At 56.2% G+C, this 21,857-nt stretch overlaps 2 protein-coding genes across 2 annotated transcripts; one reads left to right on the top strand and one right to left on the bottom strand.

The window, feature by feature from the left end:
• Positions 1 to 2,246: 2,246 nt before the first annotated feature.
• Positions 2,247 to 12,197, top strand: ARL8A (ADP ribosylation factor like GTPase 8A). The gene is made up of 7 exons (XM_015884817.2): positions 2,247 to 2,530; positions 7,156 to 7,236; positions 8,022 to 8,095; positions 8,818 to 8,911; positions 10,010 to 10,077; positions 10,680 to 10,750; positions 10,876 to 12,197. The coding sequence occupies exons 1-7, from the start codon at positions 2,408 to 2,410 to the stop codon at positions 10,923 to 10,925; spliced, it is 561 nt and encodes a 186-aa protein (XP_015740303.1). The 5' UTR covers positions 2,247 to 2,407; the 3' UTR covers positions 10,926 to 12,197.
• A 1,563-nt stretch (positions 12,198 to 13,760) lies between these two features.
• Positions 13,761 to 17,902, bottom strand: GPR37L1 (G protein-coupled receptor 37 like 1). The gene is made up of 2 exons (XM_015884811.2): positions 17,101 to 17,902; positions 13,761 to 15,006 (listed from the first exon to the last, which is right to left on the bottom strand). Exons 1-2 carry the CDS (start codon positions 17,773 to 17,775, stop codon positions 14,194 to 14,196), a joined length of 1,488 nt encoding a protein of 495 aa, XP_015740297.1. The 5' UTR covers positions 17,776 to 17,902; the 3' UTR covers positions 13,761 to 14,193.
• Between the last annotated feature and the right edge of the window lie 3,955 nt (positions 17,903 to 21,857).

Raw genomic sequence — 21,857 nt, 5'->3', positions numbered from 1 at the left:
TTCTGCCATTCTCCTGTCATCTCAGCAGCCCAGGAAGAGAGGGAAGCCCTCTGTGTGTGTCCCCACAGTCTCTCTGCATCCTTGCAGTTTTCAGGTGGTGGCCATGAGCTAACAAAGCAGAGCAAACCACACTAAGGCCTTTCCTCGCACTCGCATCCAGCAGGACGTGCAACTCGTCTCATGCTTCCAGATGCCTATCAAGGAGAGAGCCGTCAGGGCAGGAGCTGTACAAAGGTTCTCCCAAGACAGGCAGAGACCCAGTAGCTGGCGAGGGGGGAGGGGATGTTGTAACCCCTCTCAGATTTCCTATCGGGGCTGGGAGTTTTGCCAGATGAGCTCTCTGATGCTGATCACAATCGGTTCAGCAGTTTCCTTGTCTTTCAATCTCAATTTCTACCCACTCAATCTGTTCAAGGCACTTATCAGCCATTACCACGGCACTATCTGGGTATCTCAGTCCTCCCTGTATTTATTCCCCGTGCACTCCTTGGGGCCATGCTGAGCTATTGCTGTGTTATTGCGAAATGCCATCCCATGGCTCCTGCAATGTCAGGGGCAAAGTGAAGTGCTCCATCTGGTCTGGCTACATCAGGGTATGTCCTGGGAAACTGTGGCATGCCCAGCATGCAAAGGAAAGGAATCATTCCAAAATCTCACACAAAGAAGGTGTCATGTTCCCCTGTGTCCTGGGCTGATATCAATTCCCTGAGCTTGGGCCAACAAGTTTCCCATCAGCATCTGTGTGGACTCCAAGCAGTCCACGGCCATGGCCCGGGAAGGAGAAATGCTAAGGCACACTGACACTCCAAGGGAGCTCACAGAGGCCCTGCGGTCTCCCTGACAGGTCCAGCAGTGGTGACACCCATAGAGGATGAAATGCACCAAGCATCACCTGCTCAGCACCCCAGGGACGGGTTGACCTGGTGGCTGGGAGCACTGGGGATGCTGAGGGGTATGGGAGTGGTACCTGTCCCTGCTGCTCCTTGGTTACCGAGTTAAAGAGTGGGATGGGGAACACAGAGAATAAGCCATCCATTACCATCCATTACCCCATATTATGGCTGGCCAGTGCAAAAAAAAGGTCATTTTTGCTCACTTGTTCACATCTGCTCTGTTGTGCGGCTGGACTCGCCCAGGTACCCCCTTGGCTGTGTTTGGTCTGAATACTGCATTGCTGGAGTCCCTCTGGCAGGGACTGCAGTACAGCACGTGCTATCAGGAGGCAATCTCTGCAATCTTACAGCTTGAGCGCTGCAGGCGTTTTGGGTGGGAAGCCCCAAACTGGTGTAGGGACATTCCCTGGGCTGAAATCTGTTCCTAAAACATCTTCAGGCAGAAATTGCACATAAGAACTGTGAGATGTTGAATTTTTCACTGCTTCAAGGAAGAGCTACATGGGAGTAACAACACAAAGCAATGAGATCGCTGCTTCTTTAAGGCCCCCCTTTGAAAGCGTGGGAATCCTCAGCAGCATGCAGCATCTCTGGAAACAAAATGGTTTCTGTCTCTGCAAAACAAGGCAGCTTCCCCGCAGCTCACAGCACATGATGGAAAACCACTTCCCACCCTGCACTGTCACAGGCTCCGAGATACCCACAGCAGATCCAATGGCAGCTCAGCTGTTCTCTCCTGTTCATGCCCATTTCTGGGGCAGCCCTGCAGCACACACAGCTGCAGCTTCATCCTGTGGGTGCCCGGCTCTCCCAGCTCAGTTGGTGTTTGCAATCCCATGGACTCACAGCATGGTTTGAGTGGAAGGGGCCCTTAAAGGCCATGTGGTCCCACTCCCTGCCATGCACAGGGACACCCACAGCCCCAGCAGCGCTCACAGCGCTGCCCTGCCCTCGGGGGGCTGCAGGGATGGGGCAGCACCGCCTCTCTGTGCAGCTCCTCACTTTTCCCTTAGATCCAATTTGGACCTCCCCTCTCTTAGTTTGAAATCACCTCCCCTCGTCCCGTCACACAGACCCCCGCTATGTACTGTCTCCTTGCAGCCCCTTCAGATCGCTCCTCCCAGCAGGCTGTGAAATATCCCTCCATAAAGGCGCTTTGAGCGTCGTCCCGTGGGTTCATCGCTGCGGTGACACCGAGCGGAGCCCCGCGGTCACACAGGGTCGGAAGGATCCCCACGCGTGACCGTGTCCAGGCCCAGGCCGCGCCGTGCAGGCCGCGCTTTGCGTCCTCCCGTCCGGCAGGGGGCGCTGTGAGCAGCGTTGAGCGGCGCGGGCCCCACCCGGCGCGGCGCGGTGCGGCAGGAGGCGCGCGGACAATACCGGGGCGGCGGCGCGGCCCGGCGGTGCTCGGGGTTCGGCTCGGCCCGGCCCGGTTCCACCCGCTTCTGCCCGGCTGTGCTCGGGGCTCGTCTCGTCTCCGCACGGTACGGCCCGGCGGGGCTCGTTGCGGCAGCATGCTGGCCCTTTTCAATGAGCTGCTGGACTCATTCCAGGTGCTATTCTGGAAGGAGGAGATGGAGCTGACCCTGGTGGGGCTGCAGTACTCGGGCAAGACCACGTTCGTCAACGTCATCGCGGTGAGCACCGGCCGCATCCCCCCCCCCCGGGCCCGTCCCCAACCCCCGGAGCACCGGGACGGCCCCGGCCCGGCCCCGAGCGCCCTCCTGGGTCTGTCCCGGCCCGGCCCCGCGATGCCCGTTTGTGGCGCGTTTCCCGTCCGTGAGCCCAGCACTGCCTTTGCTTTGCCGCGGGCCTACGAGGAGCTCCGCACCCAAACCGCGGCCCTGGCGCCCACTCGGGGGCTGCAGCCGGTGGGCACATCTCCGCCCCGCCCGTCGATCGCGGCCCTGCAGCCCGAACCCGGCTGTGCTCGCAGGGCGGCTCCACGAAGCCCCCTTTCACGCCCCACATTTGGGCCGTATGCGGGTTCTTCCCGCTGTCTCCAACGCGATGCGGTGCAACGGGAGCCGCCCACGGGTGCATCCCAAAGGGACGGGGTTGGGCTGTCGGGAATCTCAGGGTTTCATTGAGGTCTCTCTGGCTGTCCCAGTTCCCGGCTGTGGCCCCGTTGCATGCACTGTCCTCACTCCTCGGCTCTGAAGCAAAGCGAGTTATTTCTGCTTGCTCAGAAGCTGCTGTGCTGTCAAAGGTGGTTTTGCAGCTGATTTGAAAGCTTCAGTGCACTGCAGCTGTGCTCTGTGGGTGAGTTTCCTTTGGTAGTGGGCATGGCAGGAATGGAAACCATCCTTCCCAAAAGCAGCCGTCCCACAGAACTGATGGCACAGCGCTGCACCTCTCTGCTCTGAGCCCCAAGATGCAGCTCTGGGTGTTCCCAAGCTCAGCACTGGCAGCTGCCGCATGTGCTCAGCACAGCCTGGTGCTCCCAGCAGCCCTGCATGAACATCAGCTGACAGGGAGCTCTGTGCCTGCAGGGCTGTAAGATTGCAGGCCTTCCAGAGCCCACATTGTCCCTGCTGTTCAGTGGTCTGCTTTGCAGTCTCATGTCGGGGTGGGACACAGCGGTGCCAGGTGTGGGCTGGTCCTGCTGCTGCCTCTCTGTTAGTAGCAACCAGAGGCTGCATTAAGAAAAATCCAGTAGAAAATAATGTCTTTCCTCTTGAAATGGAGCTTTACTCCAAACCTGCTGGGCTGTTTTGTCTCTGTGTGGCTAGAAATAGCTGGGGATGCCCCTCACCCTCTTGCTTTTCCAAAAGCCCTGTCCCCGTGTGTCCCTCCTACCCCAGCCATGTCTGGATGGCTTCTGGGGTTCCCAGTTCTGGATGTAAATAGCTCACACGTGGCAGTTCTGCAGCAGTGCAAGACTCAAAGACTCGTCCCATTGAACCACTATGGCTGGTGTAGGGAACTGGGATGTCTGGTTATTCCAGCAGCTCTTGTGGGAGGTTCCAATGCTTGGGCTGAAGCTGGCTGTGTGTTCTGCTGGTGTTAAGCAGTTGGTGTTGGGGTGTGCAGCACCTTTGGCTTTAGTTATTGAGCAAGTGGGCCTCCTGCCTGCGAAGTTATTTGGACAGTTCGCATTGGTTTTGGCAGACACACACTGCAAACAAACAGTGATCTTTGAGGTAACGTCCTGTAAATCCAGGGACAACTGGAAAGGAAACTCAAGATGCCAAAAAAATCCCAGCCCAACAGGATCCGCGTGAGGAGCGTTTGAACCATCTCGTCTGCCTTTAAAGGTGTTGGAACAGAAGTGTTAGAAGGGAGAGGTAGCTGTGATTCAGGCTTGTGGATGAAAGAAAAAACAACAGAGCTCTTGAAGAGTGATTTCAGCACAGCTGCAGAGATTTTCCAAGGAGGCTGTGGGTCCAGATGACATTCCACAGTCTGAAGTTCTGTGCCGGATGCTGGAGCTGCTCATGGAGGCTTTGCATCTTCCAGTATTTGTAGCTGCTGTTCTTCACCTGGCTGCTAAAATGGTAGTCAGGTGCCTGGAAGATGGGCTGGCTGCCTGCAGAGCTGCAGCCCTGCTGCTGCCGTGCCAGGGGAGGGCTTTGCTGCAGGTGGCCACCGTTGGCCAAAGGCAAAGGGAACTCTTCCTATGTTGCCTGACTGATGTTTCTTTCCCAGATGTCCTTGAGTTCCCCCACAGCATAACCTAAGCTCTGAATGCAGCAAAGAGCTGCGTTGTAATTATTATCTTTGAATGAAAGAAGCACAAACTTAAAAGGAAGCCTCAGTGAGAATGTAGACATTAGTGGGTGCAAAGCTAAAAGGCAGCATGGGATTCAAGCAGCTCAACTTGGCAGTCTGTGGTCCAAACCCTCCCAGAGCCTCAGAGATAGATTTGGCTTTCAGGAACTCAGTGGGGCTTTGTTTCTCCACATGGCTCTTGTAGCATCTCCTGCTCTATGCCATGGTCTGCCTTGACCGAGAGGTGTCTGGGTGTCTCAGTGCCTGTCAGCTCTTTAGTTCGCACCCTTTCCTCCCGTGGCATATACTTGGGGCAGGGGGTTTGGCTTGGTTTCCTTGAGTGCTTTGCAGAGATTGAGAGAGGATCTGATACTCCAGGGCCTGCGGACACGGCAGGGCTGGGTGAGGTGCAAGCCCCAAACTTGGGGTCTGATGCCTGCTCGGCCTGGTTGTGGATGCTTGTCCCTTACGAGGAATGGACAACCAAGTGCTGGGATTCAGTTCTGGGCACGCTTGGAGCCCATCCACCCTCTGCTGAGTTCCCCATTTTTCTTGTTCTTATTTTTTTTCTCAATGCAAAAACTAGCACGGGCCTCATTTCCTCTAAAACCAGTGGATGTGTCAACATTGGCCTTAGCTCTGGGCTTCATTAAGCCTGCTTTGTAATTATTACCATTATGCAGATTTTCTGCACTGACCGACTCTACTTCTCAGTAGCTGCAGCTTCCAGCAGGTGGAAGAATTGGTTTCTATTGGCTTAAATATTTCCTCCCTTCTCATATTTACAGCCTCAGAGGAAGGAAGAGTTTCGATTAGATTCAGTTTTACCTCCCAGACCACACGACACACCCCAGAATTTCATGGTAAGGGATGGTACAAGCCTGGAGCTGCTCCTCCTGCTCCTCTGTGCTGTTCAGCACTGCAGCAACCATCAGCAGAGTTCTGTTCTTCTCACTTCTGCAGGTCAAGTGAGCCAGCACTGTGCTTATGGTGGCATCCCAGGGGATAAATCGTGCCCTGGTGAATGGGGTCTGGCATGGTTAGGGCTGTGGTGTGATGCTAAAGAAGCAAAAACAACCCAAAGATTTTCTAAGAAACTTTGTTTTCTGGAAAGAAACTGAGCTTCAGTGTTACCATGCTCTTTATCTTCAGTATTTTTTATGTATATATGGCTTTAGCTGCATTGCAGGGAATAGGATGAGTCTGTCCAGTAGAGCACCATCGCAGCTGATACCTGTGGGGTCAGGGCAGAGTGGGCCATGCTGACATTACTTGGGCTCTTGGAGTAGCTGGTGCCAGCCCTGGGGCAGCCCACAGATGTGTCCCCTGGGCCTTGGAGCTGAGAACTGCATTGTTGGGTAACCCTGCAGCCTGTTTGGTGTTCCTACCATGTGGAAAGCCTGGGATACTGAGCTCCTAAGTGAAGGAGGCAGCTCGGGATGGTGGGCTGTGAGCAGCTGGTGTGGTTTACACAGAGCAGGTCATGTCTGTGGCAGTGCTGTGCCGTGGGGAATGTCATCAAGTGAGGGACAGTGCCTGACCTGGCAGGTGATGGTGTGGCTGCAGGAGACAGGGCTGGGACTGAGCTGGAGGTTCTGCTCATCCCCACGGGAGCCAGGATCCCAGGAACCCAGTGGGGAGCTGGTGGGGCTGGGAAGAAGCATCACTTGTCTTCACATGGGACCCCAAAGCAGTGTGGCTGTGTAGGATTCTGAAGACATCCTGGTGATGTCACATGCCCCAGTCTGGGCTTATTGGATGGGGGAGTGGGTTTGAGTGCTGGAGCAGTTCTGCAGCCCTCCTTTCGACCCTCCTCCTTCCCTGTTGCTGGTCCCCAGGTTGCTTTCTGAGTGCACTTTGGCTCAGAGACCTCATGGCTGCTGTTCCCTTTGCAGAATGCAAAAGGGAAATGAAAAACGAAAGCAGAATGTGTTGCAGAACTGTTGGAAGTGGTTAGGAAAATCCTGCTAAATTCTGCGTATCAGAAAATGGCATCAACTGCCTTCTCTTCATGTGGTTTCAGGTCTCGGGCTGCTGGATTTTGTCTTGTCTTTCAATGGGTTTTATGAATGGCCTTTCATTGCTGTCCTGAAGTCACCTTGGAGGGCCTGGGGGCTGGAGCTGATTGGAGAAGAGCATGATTAGCTCACCAAGGAGTCACATCCCTGGGGCTGAGGTGGACTATGAAGGCCCAGCACCATCCCACCCCTCTAGCATGGCGAGGTGTATCTCCCTGCAGCAGAGGGATGGTTTCTGTTCACTGCCCTGACAGCACTAACCCACTTTTGTGGTGGCAGTGGGATGCTGCAGATCTGCAGCAATTTTGTGCTTCAGACCAGCACGTGGCTGAGCTCTGATGCCTGTGTTGTGAGTAAGGCACTTCAGCAGCCAAGGGGCAGCTCGTGGGGACAAGGGGATGGGAGATGCAGCCCCCACAGAGGATTTGGGGTTGTTTCTAGCCAGACTTTCTGCCCCTGCGGTGCTGCTGTGCTTCCTGGGGCAGGCTGGTGGGTTTCTGAGCCTCCTAACGCTGTTTGGCTTGTCCTTGCAGTCAGGCCAGTTCAATGAAGACATGATCCCAACAGTGGGCTTCAATATGAGGAAGATCACCAAAGGGAACGTTACCATAAAGGTAAGGTACAGAAGATATCTTCAGTGCAGGCTCTTGGGGTGAAGGGTGACATTTGGGCTTTCCTGTTAGAGGTTGAAGAATCCCAACAGTGCCAGCTGCTTGTTCCTAAGTTCTGCTATGATCTATCCTTTAGGTTTGCATGGTACCCTCCAGAGGAGATTGTGAGTGGGGATAAAGGAGATATGGACCTTTGCAGAAAGAGCCAGGCCAGGCTGCAAAGCTGGAGCTTGCTGGTCAGGATTTGTAGACATGATCACCTCTCTGAGAGTGGAAGGGTTGGGGGGGAAAGGACACAACTTTCAGATGTGGTCTCTGCCTTGAGAGCAAAGAGGGAAGAGGTTATTGTCCCCCCTGGATCTTCTAGATCCCCAGACTGTACTAGGAGGTGACTGTGGGCTGGTCATCTCCTACTGCAGCTCAGCTGGAAATGCTTCAGTGTTTCTGAGAGCAGGCCTACTGCTTTTAAGTGTCAAATGCATCAGTTCCCCCAGGCTTCTGGCATGGTGGGCATGGGGAAGAGGCCTCAGACTCTGGCCAGGGCAGCTCTCTATGTGAACAGAGGCTTGTCAGAGCCTCTCTGAGTTGCAGGAGGCACTGACCCAGGACTGATGCTCTCCAGCTGCTTGCCAGGGTTTCTTCTTTCTTTATAGTCTGGAAGCCTCATCCTTGAGTTTGAGATCAGGCACTGGTAGGCACAGAGGAGGGGATGGGGCTGTATTTGGTGCATGCTGTGGGGCAGCCAGTGATGAGGAGGGCTGTGCTAATTCCTCTTCTTCCTGTCACAGCTCTGGGACATTGGTGGCCAGCCACGCTTTCGCAGCATGTGGGAACGGTACTGCCGTGGAGTGAGTGCCATTGTGTGAGTATCCATCAGTGGGTGTGACAAGATACAGCTTGGCCAGCTATGGGGACCATCCCTTCATCCTCTCACCCTACCTGAGGGTACTGAGCAGGGCTAAGCAGCTCCACTACCGGGACTGGCACAGTGCAGGGCATTGCAGTCTCAGTGCTTCCATGGGCTTTGGGTAGAGGGCAGCAAATGGACCTCGAGTGGCTCCAGAATAACAGCCCTGTAGAACCTTCCTTTCCACTCAGCATCCCTCAGCCCATCTGTATGCCTTGGATCTTGCCTTTCCTTGCTCCCTTGGTTTCTCTGCTGCCCAGTCATCAGAGGGGCTGAGCAAAGGTCAGTAGGATCTTGCCCCTTTTCAAGAGGATAATGGGAAGGATAATGACCAGCATTGTATTCCCAGGTCCATGTTTATGCTGCTGAGTGAACCTAGTGCTTAGAGGAGTCTGTGCAACACTTGCTGCTGACTGTCAGCAGTCTGTGAGTGTCCTTGCATGTCCCCTACTTGCAAGTATTGCAGGAAGCTTACTCCCAGAGTCCAAGACGGAGACAAGTCTGGCAAGGCATTCATGGGAAGCAGACTGCATACTCCTAAGAACAAATGTTTATCTGAGAGCTGAGGTTGGAGCTGTTCAAACCCAGTCTGAAAATCAGATTTTTGTGGTCTTCACCAGCTGATCAGTTCTCACTGCTTGCCACATGAGTGTGCTCAGGGAGTCCTTCCCTTTCAGGTACATGGTGGATGCTGCTGACCAGGAGAAGATCGAGGCCTCGAAGAATGAACTTCATAACCTGCTTGACAAGCCGCAGCTCCAGGGTATCCCGGTGAGTTGCTGCCTGGGTAGGATACCCTCACCCACTGCCACACACAGCATCCCCACTGCGCTCCTGCTGAAACTGGGAAAATGATGCTTTCTATCACAGTGCTGGGCTGAGCAGCACTTCCAGCACTAGGAGGGAAGCTTAGAAGAGACCAAGAGAAACCCTTATGTGCGAGATTGTCCGCCTGCATGAATCTGCACCTTTTTTATGAGGGGAGACCTTAAGGTTTCATCACCCAGTAGCACAGCTGCTTGACTGTGACATTTGCAGGAGATGAGCTGTCAGCAGTAGGACACCCGGTTGGGTGATGATGCTGCCCAGAATTGGCATCCTTGTAAAGGAGCTAATCCAGGACCTTGCACCACGTCCCAAGCATTCATGGCCAACTAATTTAAGCTTCTGACATAACACACTGCATTTGCAGCACTTCAGAGAGCTCTTTTTTAAGAACAAGGCTACTCCAAATGTAAATTGGAGGATGCTGTGTAGCCATGCTGCTGCAGAGGCCCTGATTTACAGCAGCCTCAGTGCTGCCTTGTCAGATGACAGTCGTGTGGCTTGCTCGGAGCAATGAGGAAGTCCTGCTTGGGGTTTGTTTCCTTTGCATAGTCCTAAGATGTCTTTGTGGATGTGAAAAGCTGTGAAGTAAGAGATCAGTGGGTACTGCAAACAGCCATTGCTTTTTCTGGGGGGGAGGGGGAGAGGTGCTGGCTGCCTGCAGGGAGCAAGGCTCTGCAGGGTGTTTGTATCCTGATAATGTCAACTTTAGCCCATCCGGCTTCACTTGGGATTTATGCTCAAAGGTAAATGGCTCCTGGAGGAGTGTCCTGCATACCTCAAGGGAAAGTGGTGCCCTTCAGAAAGGATAGACTGTGGGTCTACTTCTCAGTGGGACAAGAAAGTATGCAGGAGATGTTGGGTACAAGCCAGTTAACACCATTAATGGAGGTGCTCTGCCTTCTCGTTGCCCGCTGAAAGGATTTATTCTGTTGAAGTAGCCTGGACTTCTTCCCAAACAGATCTTGGTTCTGGGTGCCAGGCACAGTACCCTGCCCACTCTGGTGCCCAGGAGCTTCACATGTCCCCTCTTCCCTTCTACAGGTCCTAGTCCTGGGGAACAAGCGAGATCTCCCTGGTGCCTTGGATGAGAAGGAGCTCATTGAGAAGATGTAAGTGTGGGTGGCCCAGGGCTGGGACAGGGGCTGCCTGCAGCAGCACAACCAGCAGGCAGGCTGCAGGAGCTGGGACAGCAGCTGGGCTCTGTGTGCCACTGGGGGGCGTGGGGGCCCGGCACGCCATGCTCAGTGCTCTGCAGTGGCACAGGCTGTCACCATCCCAGGGAGCTCAGCTCTGGGCATCTCCGCACAGCCACTCAGAGATCTCCCTTGTCTTGTGTGCATCCTGTGCAGTTCCCAAGTCCTTTGTGCCCCATCTCCCAGCTGGGCTGTGTAACTGAATTTCAGGATGTTCTGAGCAAAGCTGTGAGATTTCTTGGTCAGGGTCTCCTTGAGGCCGGCCTCCTTCTACCTGTCATGCAGCCCCTGTGCTAGCCTGGCTGTAAGACAGCAGGAGCAATGCACCGGTGTCTTCACTCAGTCTTCCTTGGAGTCCCCAAGATACTGGGGACTTCGCCCTTACAGGGGGTACCCCCCTTCTCAGAGCCTGAGTTCAGAGGGACTCTGAAAGGCTGCCCTGAGGCATCACACATTGCTGCAGAGAATGCAGCCTGTGGAGTCTGAAGCACTCAACCAGAGCTCTTCCTCTCCTGCAGGAACCTCTCTGCCATCCAGGACCGAGAGATTTGTTGTTATTCCATCTCCTGCAAAGAAAAGGACAACATTGGTGAGTGCCAGTGGCTCAGGGTGCCAGTGGGTGGGGAGCAGGGCTTGTTGCAGCACACGTTCCCCCAGTACAGGAGTGGGGGGACAGCTGAAGGGAGAGGCTGTAAACTCCCTTTGCCTTTGCAGACATCACCCTACAGTGGCTTATTCAGCACTCGAAGTCCAGGAGAAGCTGAGATCCCTTGGACTGCAGCTCAGATCGGGAAGATGCCATTGTACAAGCCCATACCCCCTTCCTTCTCCTGCTCTGTGCATCCAGCTCACTCTAGATGGATATTTTTAGGGGACCTCAGACTTCACTCACACTGAGGTGGAGCCCTTCTTTTTTATTACAAATGAAAGGTCTTTCTCTGTCCTCCTCCTCTTTCCTCTCTTCTTTCCACTTTGGCACTGTTCTGTTGTTGTCTGTGTATACAGTATATATATATATGTATATATATTTTAATTTTTTAATTTAAGCACTAGCGCTGTTACTAAACTGGGCCCCATGAGCTGCCTGAGGTCAGCACTGGGAGGAGGATGAGGCACATGGCAGACAGCAGCCCCCAGGATGGAGCTGGATAGAGCTGCAGGCGGGTCCTCTGGAAGTCCTCATCCCTTCCTGGGGTGAGGAGGAGGTGCAGCACCCTGGGGCTGTGGGGATCATGCCTGTGCAGTCCTTCCCCAGGCTTCAGTCCCCACAGGCAGGGTTAGTGGGGGCAATGCCATCTCCCCCTCCACCCCAAGGCTCTTCACCCCACCATAAGGATGAGGATTGGTCATGACCCACTACCATCAGTCTGCCCACATTGCCCTCAGCTGCCTCCACCTCTCCTCGCTGCCCTGAGCACCTCACCCCCTGTACATACCCCTGGGTGCCCCAGGGCCTGCCCAGTCCTGCACAGCAGCCCTGGCTTTGCTGCTTTGCTGGGTGGCACTGCTGGCTCCTTGCCTGCACATGGGGAGGGGAGAGGAGACCTCAAAGAGCCAGGCTGTCTTTGTCCCTTTGTGCTGAGTTATTGAGTCTGTGCTGGTTCAGCCTTGGGGTTGCTTAGTGGGGTGGGATATTCCTGGGTAAGGGGGACATGCTGGAAGCAGCAGGGAGGTTGGGGCCAGGTCTGCCATAGTGGGAAGGCACTGGCCTGTCCTCAGCTCCAGTGGGGCTGTTAGGAATGGCCGGGGGTTGGGGGGCTTTTGGCCCTTGTGTGGCTCCTGGGGGTGGTGAGGCCGGGGGGCTTCTCTTCTGTTCTCATTTTTGCAGAGTTGCACAAAGAGAGGTTTCCTTTTTCTTTCTTTTTTTGTTCTTATTTAATGAATTGTAAAGTGGTGTCATCCCTCTCTGCCCCATTTTTTTTTTTTTTAAGAGATATTTTGGTGCAAATTTGACCTCTGTTGGGAAATGATTCTTGTAACTGTACAATTTTTTTTTTTTGCCTCCTAATAATAATAAATTAACAATTTTGCGTTGCTGGGTGCAGTTGCGCTCCTTGCTTCCTCCCCACCTCAGGGCTGTTGCCTGTGCCTTGGGGACAGTGCCCAGCTTCCTGTCCCAGTGCTCACCTTGCAGTACCTGACAGCTCTGTGTGGTTTACTGTCCCCATGATGGCACTCAGGACCTGCTGGAACCAATCTGATGGCTCCCAGTGCATTGTTTATTCATGCAGATGGGCTCCAAGCTGCGGCCGTGGCTGTTTCTGGACCCTCCTCTCACCCACCCTGTGTCCTGGGACACCTCATGGGATAGCAGTGCTGGATTGGGAGCAGTTGTGTTGGATCTCTGCCCTCCTGCCCATATTAGTTCTTCCCCGTGGGCTGTGGCTGGTGGTGGCAGGGTGCCCCATACCACGTGCCTTTTAGGGGCTGTCCCATTGCACCTGGAATTACGCTTTGTGTGTTCACCACCCTGCCTGCTTACCTGGGCATATGGGGGCTGAGACTGGGGTGCAACGTGCACCATGCATTGCCCACAGCTCACAGCCCTACGGGCCCCCACCTTCCCTGCCCCCAGCCTGGCTCCCTCCTCCCCGCACACCCGCAGAAACAAGCCGGCCTTTGTTCGCCTTTGGCCGGGACTCAGGACAGAGCGGCACTGAGCGAGCGCATGAGAGCAGCCGCCTCGCCCTTCCTCCCACCACTGCAGGGGCCCCAGCTCTGGGGGTCCATGCCTTAGCCAGGACCCTACTTGTCCCCGAGGCAGCCGGGCATCTGTGCCCCAGTGCACACCCTGGGCGGTGAGGTGCCCCCAAACCCCCACAACCCCCAACATCGTCAGCACAATGCAGGGAGGGCTGGCGGAGGGAAAGGAAAAACACAGTTTTGTGCTACTGGGAAGAAAACTGGGGCTTTTGTTTCCCTGGCAACAGAGCTGAGAAAGCAAAGCTCGGTGGGTGCTGCTGCACAAAGCCCACAGTGAGCCCCTCGCATTCACCCGCCCGTAGCAACCGTCTCCCTCTCCCCGGCATCCCATGGGCTGGGGTGGCTGCCAGCCACACACACAGGGAGCTTTCACAGCTCAGCTCTGGGGGCAGCATGGGGAGGGGGGGGGGGGCCGGCACGGCCAGCCTGCCCTTACTGCTCCCAGCAGCCTGCCTGGGGTAGGAGTCCTGGTGAGAGGTGGATGTTGGGTTTGGAACATGCACTGGTTTAAGATTGGCACCTCGGGTGGGTTTTGTGCCACTGATAGGCCAAGTGGACAAAGCACCCGGAGCTGTTTGGATGAGATGTGGGATCTTGGTTCTGCACAGTGCTTTGCAGGCTGTGGGGCACCACTTCCCAGTGCCAAGCTTTCCTGGGGCCAACTCAAGCCCCACAAAGCACTTGGAGGAGCTCAGCTGGGGCTGCCTTGGCACTCAGTGCACCCTGGAGGCATCACCCATCACCCTCAGGTGCTGCCTGACCCCCACGTGCATTCTCACCCCACTGAGCTGCCCACACCCACCCAGAGCTCTCGAGTCTAAGGGAAGAGCATGGGGCCACACAACACACTGTGCTCCGACTCCCCATTGCTCTGCATGTCTATGTGCACGACGTGCTCTAGTTTACTGGTTTATTGAACTTTACAGGGCACTGCTGGGATCTGGTCTCTGGGACCTTCTCCTACTGGAGGGGGCTGGCAGGAGGGGACGGGACAGGACGAGGGCAGTTTGTGTTTGCTAAGTCCTCTGCAAACCCTCCTTAATAGCAGATGGAACCTTTCCTGCACAACTCCATCAGCAGAGCAGCAACGCTCTGAGCCTGACCAGGCACAGAGGGAGGTGACGTCCTTTGGGCAGAGGCAAGAAGGCCACTGGTGTAGCCATGGGGACTGGACACTTGTTACCCAACACGGGGTTTGAAGCCCACGGTGCAGCACCTGAGCTGTCTCTCCTGCTTGCTCCACGTCCAGGCATGGGGCACTAATGGCAAAAACAATGCTCGGTCTTGGGAGGAGGTGGTGAAGTGCTCTCTACGGCTCCTGGCTGGCTCTTAGCAGGGCGTGCCGAGGGCCAGGAGGGGTGGAGGAGACTCCCGGGGCTTGTCAAAGAAGATGGAGGAGGACATCTCTGTCTTGAGCTTGCTGTCGGCGCTGCCCTCGCTGGAGGTGGCATCGGGACCGCAGCCCTCACAGCAGCAGCAGCAGCAGTCCATGAAGGCCTGGCCTAACGGTCTGCAGAGGCACAGGAGCAGGACGGGCGTCACCGAGCACTTGAAGAACAGAAAGAACTGGTTGATGAGGTTGAGCAGGTCCAAGGTCTGCTTGGACATGTCAGGGGACATGTAGGCCACCACGATGTTGCAGACGTTCTCGGGGGTGGTGCAGAGCCCATAGATGATGGTCAGCCCGATGATGGTGCAGTTCAAGTGGCTCTCACACTGGCTGTGTTTGGTCCCACGGCACTCGGCCTTCTTCTCGGTGCCACGGATCCTGCGGGTCACCAGCTGGCAGCTGACGGTGAAGAGGATGGGCAGGCAGAAGTAGCAGCCAAAGTACCACCACATCCGAGCGTTCTGGTAGGTGAGCACCAGCGAGTAGACGGACTCGGGCAGATTGGATGAAGGCTTCATGGTGCAATACTCGGTCACCACGCCGGACACGGGTGATGTGTCCTGAGCCAGCTGCCAGAGCAGGACCTCCGGCACTGACAGCGTCATGGAGCCCACCCAGATGACAGCCAGCTTGGCAATGATGGACTGGCACTGCTCAATGGGCCGGGCGCTGGCCTGTGGGCTGGTGGCCGCGTGGAACCTGTCGATGCCCAGGGCACAGAGGCTGAAGGTGGTGACTCCTAGGGATGATACCTGGTGAAGGGGAAGCAGAACAGGTGGGACTTCCAGTGGGAGCCTCAGATGCGTTGTTTCACAGTGGTGCTGGAAGCCCCCAGCTACCCAACAGCCCCAGGCCCTTCCTCCAAGGTTTGACAGAGGTCATATCCCAGGTTTGGAGCCACTTTCCTGTGACTTCTGGAGGGGCACTGGGTAAGCATCCCTTGACCCACATGTCCCTACACAGCTCCCTGTTCTGCACAAAGCTTTGCTGGATGCCAGTCTGTCCAGCCAGAGTTGGAACAGCAGGATTGTCCCTCGGGCTCTTCTTCTATTCTGGATGTTTACGGAGAGGAAAAGCACAGACTACTGCTCCCATCAGAGCCTTCCTATGGCCCTGGCTGCCCAGGCTGGCTTGTCCCTGCCCTGCTCTGCAGATCTGTTGTTTGCTTCCCAGGCAGCCCAATAGAGCTGAAGACACAGTTGTCACAAACCAGCTCAGGGCAATTTCCGCTGCACTGAGGAAAAACATCCCTGTTTGCCAAAGGGAAGAGGCCAAAGGAAGCAAAGGGAGGGCTGCCCAGGCGCTGAGGGTCACAATCAGCATTCAACCCTGCAGCCCCTGGCCAGGAGCACCGCAGTCACATGCTGCTGCCCCAAAGCCCTATGGCTGTTCCTGGCCTCACGAAGCCACTACACGTCCTCCTGTGCCGAAGGACATTCCTAGCACTTGGGAAACCTCCTGATGCGTGTGCAGCATGCAGCAACCTGCCAGTGGGTTTTGCAAGAAACAGACCTGGCACCTCTGACCCAGAACAGCTCCAGCATCCCTGCTGAGCCCTTTGCAGTGGCTCTGAGTTGACCTTGTTAGTGCTGCAAGGCACAGCAGCTCGTGCCAAACACCCAGCACCACCGCTCAGTTTCACCGCAGCATCTCCCCTGACACGGCATCACAGCCCCCAGCACAGCATTGCCATCCCATGCCCAGCCCCACCACCCAGCAATGTCCCAGCACCTCTGCTCAGCAGCAGCTGCGCCACTATCTCTCCTTTACCCTAAGGCTGCCTCCAGGCTCCTGGTCCTTGGGAACTGTGCTGTGACCACACAGGGACATCCCCAGGGGATGCCATGCACATCCTTAAGCAGCCCCAGGATCTCAGCATCTTTGGGGGATCCTGAGGCACCCCAGTGCTGCTGGCTCACTGATCCTGAAGGTGCCACCTTCATGGGGTGCAGCAACCTGGACTGCCCAGATTCAGGTCACAGCAGCACCTCCCCAAGAAGGGTTCTGCTTTGGGGGCAGTTCTCTTCCCTCTCCATTCTCACCTGGCACTGAACCTGTCTCAGAAGATGGCCATCTGTATTCCTGCCCTTATCTGAGTACTCCTGTTGCCTGGTCATGCTATGGGATGCTTGGGGTAGAGGACAGGAATGGGACAAAGCCTTCATTAAGTTAAGTCTGGGATGGTAGACCTCCAGAAATGAGCAACTCCTGCTTTGCTGAGCAAAAGAGACATTACTGGGATGGTGGAAGCCCATCATCTCATTGTGCTGGGCTGCAACCTACAGGTGCTGGCTACAGTCAGGGCACACGTAGGGCTGTGCCTGGCACCAACCAGACCTGTACCCAAAGTAGCATCACTGGGTGCCCTGTGCAGGTGTGTGTATCCAGAGCATAAGCAATCATTCCTTCTGCACTAATACCCAGCCTGGCTGCCCCCAGGAGCATGCAGAGCCCACCTCCAGAAGATCTGGGGTGATTCTGGGGGGGGAGGGAGGGGGAGAGTGTGATGGGACGTGTCATCAAGAGGTCCTGGAGCTCAGGGACGTGGCTTAGCATGGACTTGGTAGCATTAGGTTCATGGTCAGACTTGCTCTTAAAGGTTTTATTCCAATGTGAATGACTCTACGGCTCTATCCTATTATTCTACACCTCAGGGTCATTTTATTTTTCACCCATAAGGAATGAGCAGAGATCTCAGGTCCCCAACCCTAACCCCAACCCTGCCCCAGACCTGCTTAGCAGTCAACATGAGAAATGTCCCCCCGTGGTGGGGTCCTCTGGGCACATGGTGCCAGGCCCTGGGCAGTGATGGAACCCCCAAAGAAGGGGGCAGAGCAGCCCCTTACCTCCATGAAGGGCACGATGCGGCACGAGATGTCCCCCAGCAGCCGCTTCTTGGTGATCTCATTGAAGATGACCACAGGAAGGCAGAAGAAGAGGATGAGGAAGTCCCAGAAAGCCAGGCTGGCCAGGATGGAGTTCCAGGCACTCTTCATGTAGTAGTTGTGCCACACGATGCACATCACCGAGAGGTTCCCGATGATGCCCACCGCGAAGACGATGAGAGACAGGAACATGACGGCGTAGGCGCTGTAGGAGTTCTCTGTCACCGGGTACAGCGGGTTCTGGATTTGCAGCCGTTTGTCAGACACTGTGGTCAGGTTGGTGGCAGGTTCAGCCCCCCCATCCGTGGGGATCCCCCGCTGCTGCTCGGAGGGGTCGGTGCTGGATGGCACCATGGCCCTGGTGGGGTGCAGGCTGGCGGCATTGATGGGCCTTGGGAACTCCACCCTCACCCCCGGCACGTACTGCTGCACCGACTTGGAGTCCTCCACCGTGCCCCGGCGCGGCCGTGCCTTCAGTTCTGCGTTATCCCGTGCAGCCACGGGCAGCATCCCACCTCCACCCGCGCCCTGGTTTGGGTGCACGCCGCCTTCTGAGCGCTGCCCGGCTGTGCCTGGCATCGCCGCGGCCCCCGGCAACGCCAGCAGCAGGAGTACGAGCGATGGGGGCGAAGGCATGATGTCCTCCGCACCCTCTGCGGGAAGCGTCTGACAGAGCAGCCCCGGGGCTGCGGGGAACGAGGAGGGGCCGGGGGGAGCTCCGCTCGGTCCGGCTGCGACCGCTACTGTGGGCGCTGCGGAGCGCTCCGGGCAGGATAAAGGAGCGGCAGAGCCGGGCCCTCTGCTGGTCACCCACCGCTGCCAAGAGCTGAGAGCCACAGCCCTGGATGCGCATCCCCCCTCTGCCCTCCGGCGTCCCCCAGCATCTCCCCACGGGGCCCTGAGCTGCCTGAGCTTGTAGGAGGCAACCAGACCAAGGGAAGCGTTGGGATTTTCCAGGGCCCATCCAACCGTTCTATGAGTCTGTGATTCTGGTCTTACAGCCCCATGATTCCATGGCTCTGTGGCTCTATGATGGTATTATATGATTCTGTGAACCCAGATGGAGACACTCGTGGCTTGGCACCTCGGTCAGGCTGCAGTGCTCCCCCCCAGCAGGGGTCTGTGGAGGACCGAGGGTCCCTGACCTCCTGCATTCATCTCTCTCCATTCCTATCACCTCTGCTGTCACAGAACAAGGTGTTCTGTAAATTAAACTTTATCCTATGCACTCCTTTGTAAGCAAGCAAAGCCAAACAAACAAGAGCTCGATCCCTTTGGTAGTGGCTAACCTAACACATGAATCCATTCACTCATCACTTTACTTCACCAGGTTTCTAATCCACAAGTTCTCCCCTGTGGTTCGTAGCCCGTAACTCACACCAACCCCAACTCCTGCCCTGTGCCAGCAGTGGGAGCACTCCTCCTTCCTCCACCTCCTGCTCATCCCTTGTGCAGGTGGCCCTGCAGTCACATGGGGAAGCAGCTGTCGAATCTGCTCCAAAAGCTTCTGGAGAGAGCTGACCTATTTCTGCCTTCCAGCTTTGGAGAGTCGGTCTGTGCCATCTCCATGAGTCAATGGGCTCTGAAGAAGACTCCGTGCAATGGATGGGCTGCAGGAGGCAAAGAGATGCGGGGGATTCTCATCCTTGGATACTTCTGAAAGGGGAAGCAGCATTCCAGCTCCTGCAGGAGCACACTGGGAATGCCTGAGGGCTGTCCTGGGAGCAATGGCTACACAGATTTCTGGCCAGCATACAAAAAGGGGAATGGTTCAGCTGGAGCTCAGCAGTGATTGAGTGACCAGGTGAGGCTGCTGAGTGCTCCAGGTGCTGCTCCAAGGACACCAGCAGCCAGGTGGAACATCAGGGGTGCGATGCCAGGCACAGCCAAGCAGATCTAAAATGAGTCAGACGTTCTCATTAATGCAAAGCCCAAAAAGGTGAGCTCTGACAGAGGAAAACCAGAGCTGGTTTGCACGGTGCCCAGAGTTGGTGATGTAGAGCTGGGGTACGGACCCGAACGCTGCCAGCATTTGGATTACGTCGGATAACCAAAGGATGGGTGGCGGTGACACCTCCTCCCCAGCGACCCCCAGCGCTAAGCCCACCGCCCTGCGGGGTGTGGGGGCAGATGGGGCAGCGCTCCTTGCGTGACAGGGACGGAGGCTTCGCAGTGCCCGCAGCCGCTCGGAGGAGGGAGCCCTTGGCCGCTCCCGCCGGGTGCTGCAGCCTCAGCCCGGCGTTGTTCTGCAGGGAGCGGGGCTATTTTTAGTTTCATTTCATTGCACAACAGCGGGTGCGGCGTGGAACCGCCTGCAGACAGCAGCGGAGTTCACTGGGGCAAGGTGACACTGCGGCACGTCAGTGACCTCCGGCTCTGCTGCCCGGGGAACCGCTGCCCGCAGCCCTCCCTGGACTCAGCAGCTCCCGGCGGCCCCGAACTGCGGGGCCCAAAGGCTCTTTGGGAACCGCACGTTTTCCCTCTCCAGCCCACATTCGCAGACGGACTGAGGCTGTTTCTCGGGAGATGAGCGTGCCGGGCTCTGGGAGCATCTCCTGGGAGCGCAGCATCAGTCGGGGCTTCCAAATGGAACCAGGAGAGGTTTCTGCCCAAATCCTCCCTTCCTGATATCTCATCCAACCCTCAGCGCCTCTGCACACAGATCACACCCTGTCTGACACGTCCCCACCTCAGGCCCATGGGGACGGTAACACAATGAGCCCAGAGCAAAAAGTGAGAAGAGTTTCTGAGCACCACAGTAAAGGTCCTCCCCATCTTCTGGGGCTCCTGAAAGCTGCTGCTTTGTAATGAGAGGTCTTTGTTGCAGCCAAAGGGAGAGATGAAGCTGCTCAGCAATGCTTCACCTCCTACCCACTATGTTCCAATAGGGGCTGCCTGGATGGGTCCCTGGCGATGCTGTGGTTTATATGGCATCATTACGGTCTGATTTTTTGGTAGATGAGACTTATGAGTCCCTGCCCAATGCCAGGAGAAGAGCAGGCTGTTGTTGGCAGCACTCAGCCCTGCCTCCATCTCCCTGGGAGCAGAGCAGGGGTTCAGACACACCTGTTTGCCCAGCACCCTGCCGGCGATCCACCCACTTCTTCAGAAAGCAGGGAGAGGGCAGGGAAAGGACACAGCAAACAGGTAGAGCTGTGGCACCATTCCCAGCCGCAGCGGCCTTAAAGCATGGCCCAACTGCTCAGCTCTGTGTGGCAGTGGGGAAACTGGAAGGGTGGGGGACATCCCTGAGCAGCTGCAGGATGTTGGTTGCAGGGCCTCCCCGTTTCCATCAGCTCTTCTGTTTGCAGCTCGGTGTTCAGGGAAGGCTCTGAAAGCCCAAGTGAGTTCAGCTTAGGGCAAAGGCAATATTTGCCAGCACAGTAAAAGGAGCGATGTCCTGGAAGCAGCTCAGGGCTGTTTGGAGGGGCGCCGAGCTCAGCCCCTTTGTCTGAACCCATTTGGCACTTGGCTCACAAATTCCCTTTGAACGCTCGAGATCTTGTGAATGCAATTGGGAACAAAACCAATGAGCTCCTCAAAGGAAACAGGCCACTTTCAAACCCTCTACCTTCTTTCTCTGGCAAATACAGCACCTGGCGTGACACTGCAAGGGGGATTTGGAGCAGCACAGAGCTGCAATGTGGGAGACAATTGCAGCATCCCCTTGGGGACGTCCCTGGGGAGGGCACTGTGCCACAGGGGTTTTGTCACCCTATTTACTGATGAAAGGGGGCTTCACTGCCTGAGTTGTTCCCAGCCACTTCTGCAGCCCAAATCCAGTGGGGAGCAGAGCACTCAGCAGGGCTGCAGGGGGACTTTGGTGATGGGGCACAGTAGGTGGCAGTGATGATTGGAGCTGGTGAACCTCTCCAACCTGCGTGATTGTGTGAAATTGTTCTATGGTTCAGTGATTCTTTGATCTCTGCTTACTGGGAACACCACAGCTTGCTGTCTAAGTGCTGTGGGCCTGGCAGGGGTCCGGCAGCACACACCCTATGGGGCACAGAGGGATGAGGAGCTGCACCCGAAGCTCTGGTGCACCCAGAGGATATGGCTCAATGGGTGATGTGACCTTGCAGCAGCTGCCACAGGTTCCCATGCTGCAGATGTGCCACCCAAAGACCCCCATTAAGACCAAGGAGATCAAGACCCAGCCTTGATCTCCTGAGCTGATCGCCCCACTTCCCTTCAAACCTTCAGTGGCTGCTGACACCCTGACCTGGTGCTGCCCCTTCTATACACATGTTGGCCATCCTCACTGACAGCCACCACCATGCACTGCAGGGATGGTGTCACCAATGCCATCACTACACGGCCCTCCCTGCCCCGGGGTCCTTTCCCTGGGGGTTCCTGTCCTTTCTGGGGCACACTATGCAGTCCAGGATGGGTGTAGATCCCACTCCAGCTGCCCCCAGCCCTGCTGAGCCCCCTGTGGTGAGGTTTGTCCCCATCCAGCTGGTGGGGAGCAGAGCCCTGTGGTGTCACTTTGCAGCTGCTGCGGTTGCCCCACCCTGGGTGGGGACAAAGGTCACCCTGCAGAAAGTTCGGCTGCTTGCTGATGGAAAAATGGGGGAAATTCCCTGCTTGGCATGAATGCAAATGAGGGCTGGGGCTGGAGACCCTGTGCCCAAGAAGCCCTCTGTCCTCACAGGGTCACAGTAAGACCCCAAGTGCTGCGGGTGTCCCTTTGGAGCTGCTCACATTCTCACTGCTAT

The sequence above is a fragment of the Coturnix japonica genome, chromosome 26 (genome assembly GCF_001577835.2).
Source record: "Coturnix japonica isolate 7356 chromosome 26, Coturnix japonica 2.1, whole genome shotgun sequence".
NCBI classification, from domain to species: Eukaryota; Metazoa; Chordata; class Aves; order Galliformes; family Phasianidae; genus Coturnix; species Coturnix japonica.
Note: the sequence above shows the minus strand (reverse complement) of the source record. Positions and strands in the feature narration are given on the sequence as shown.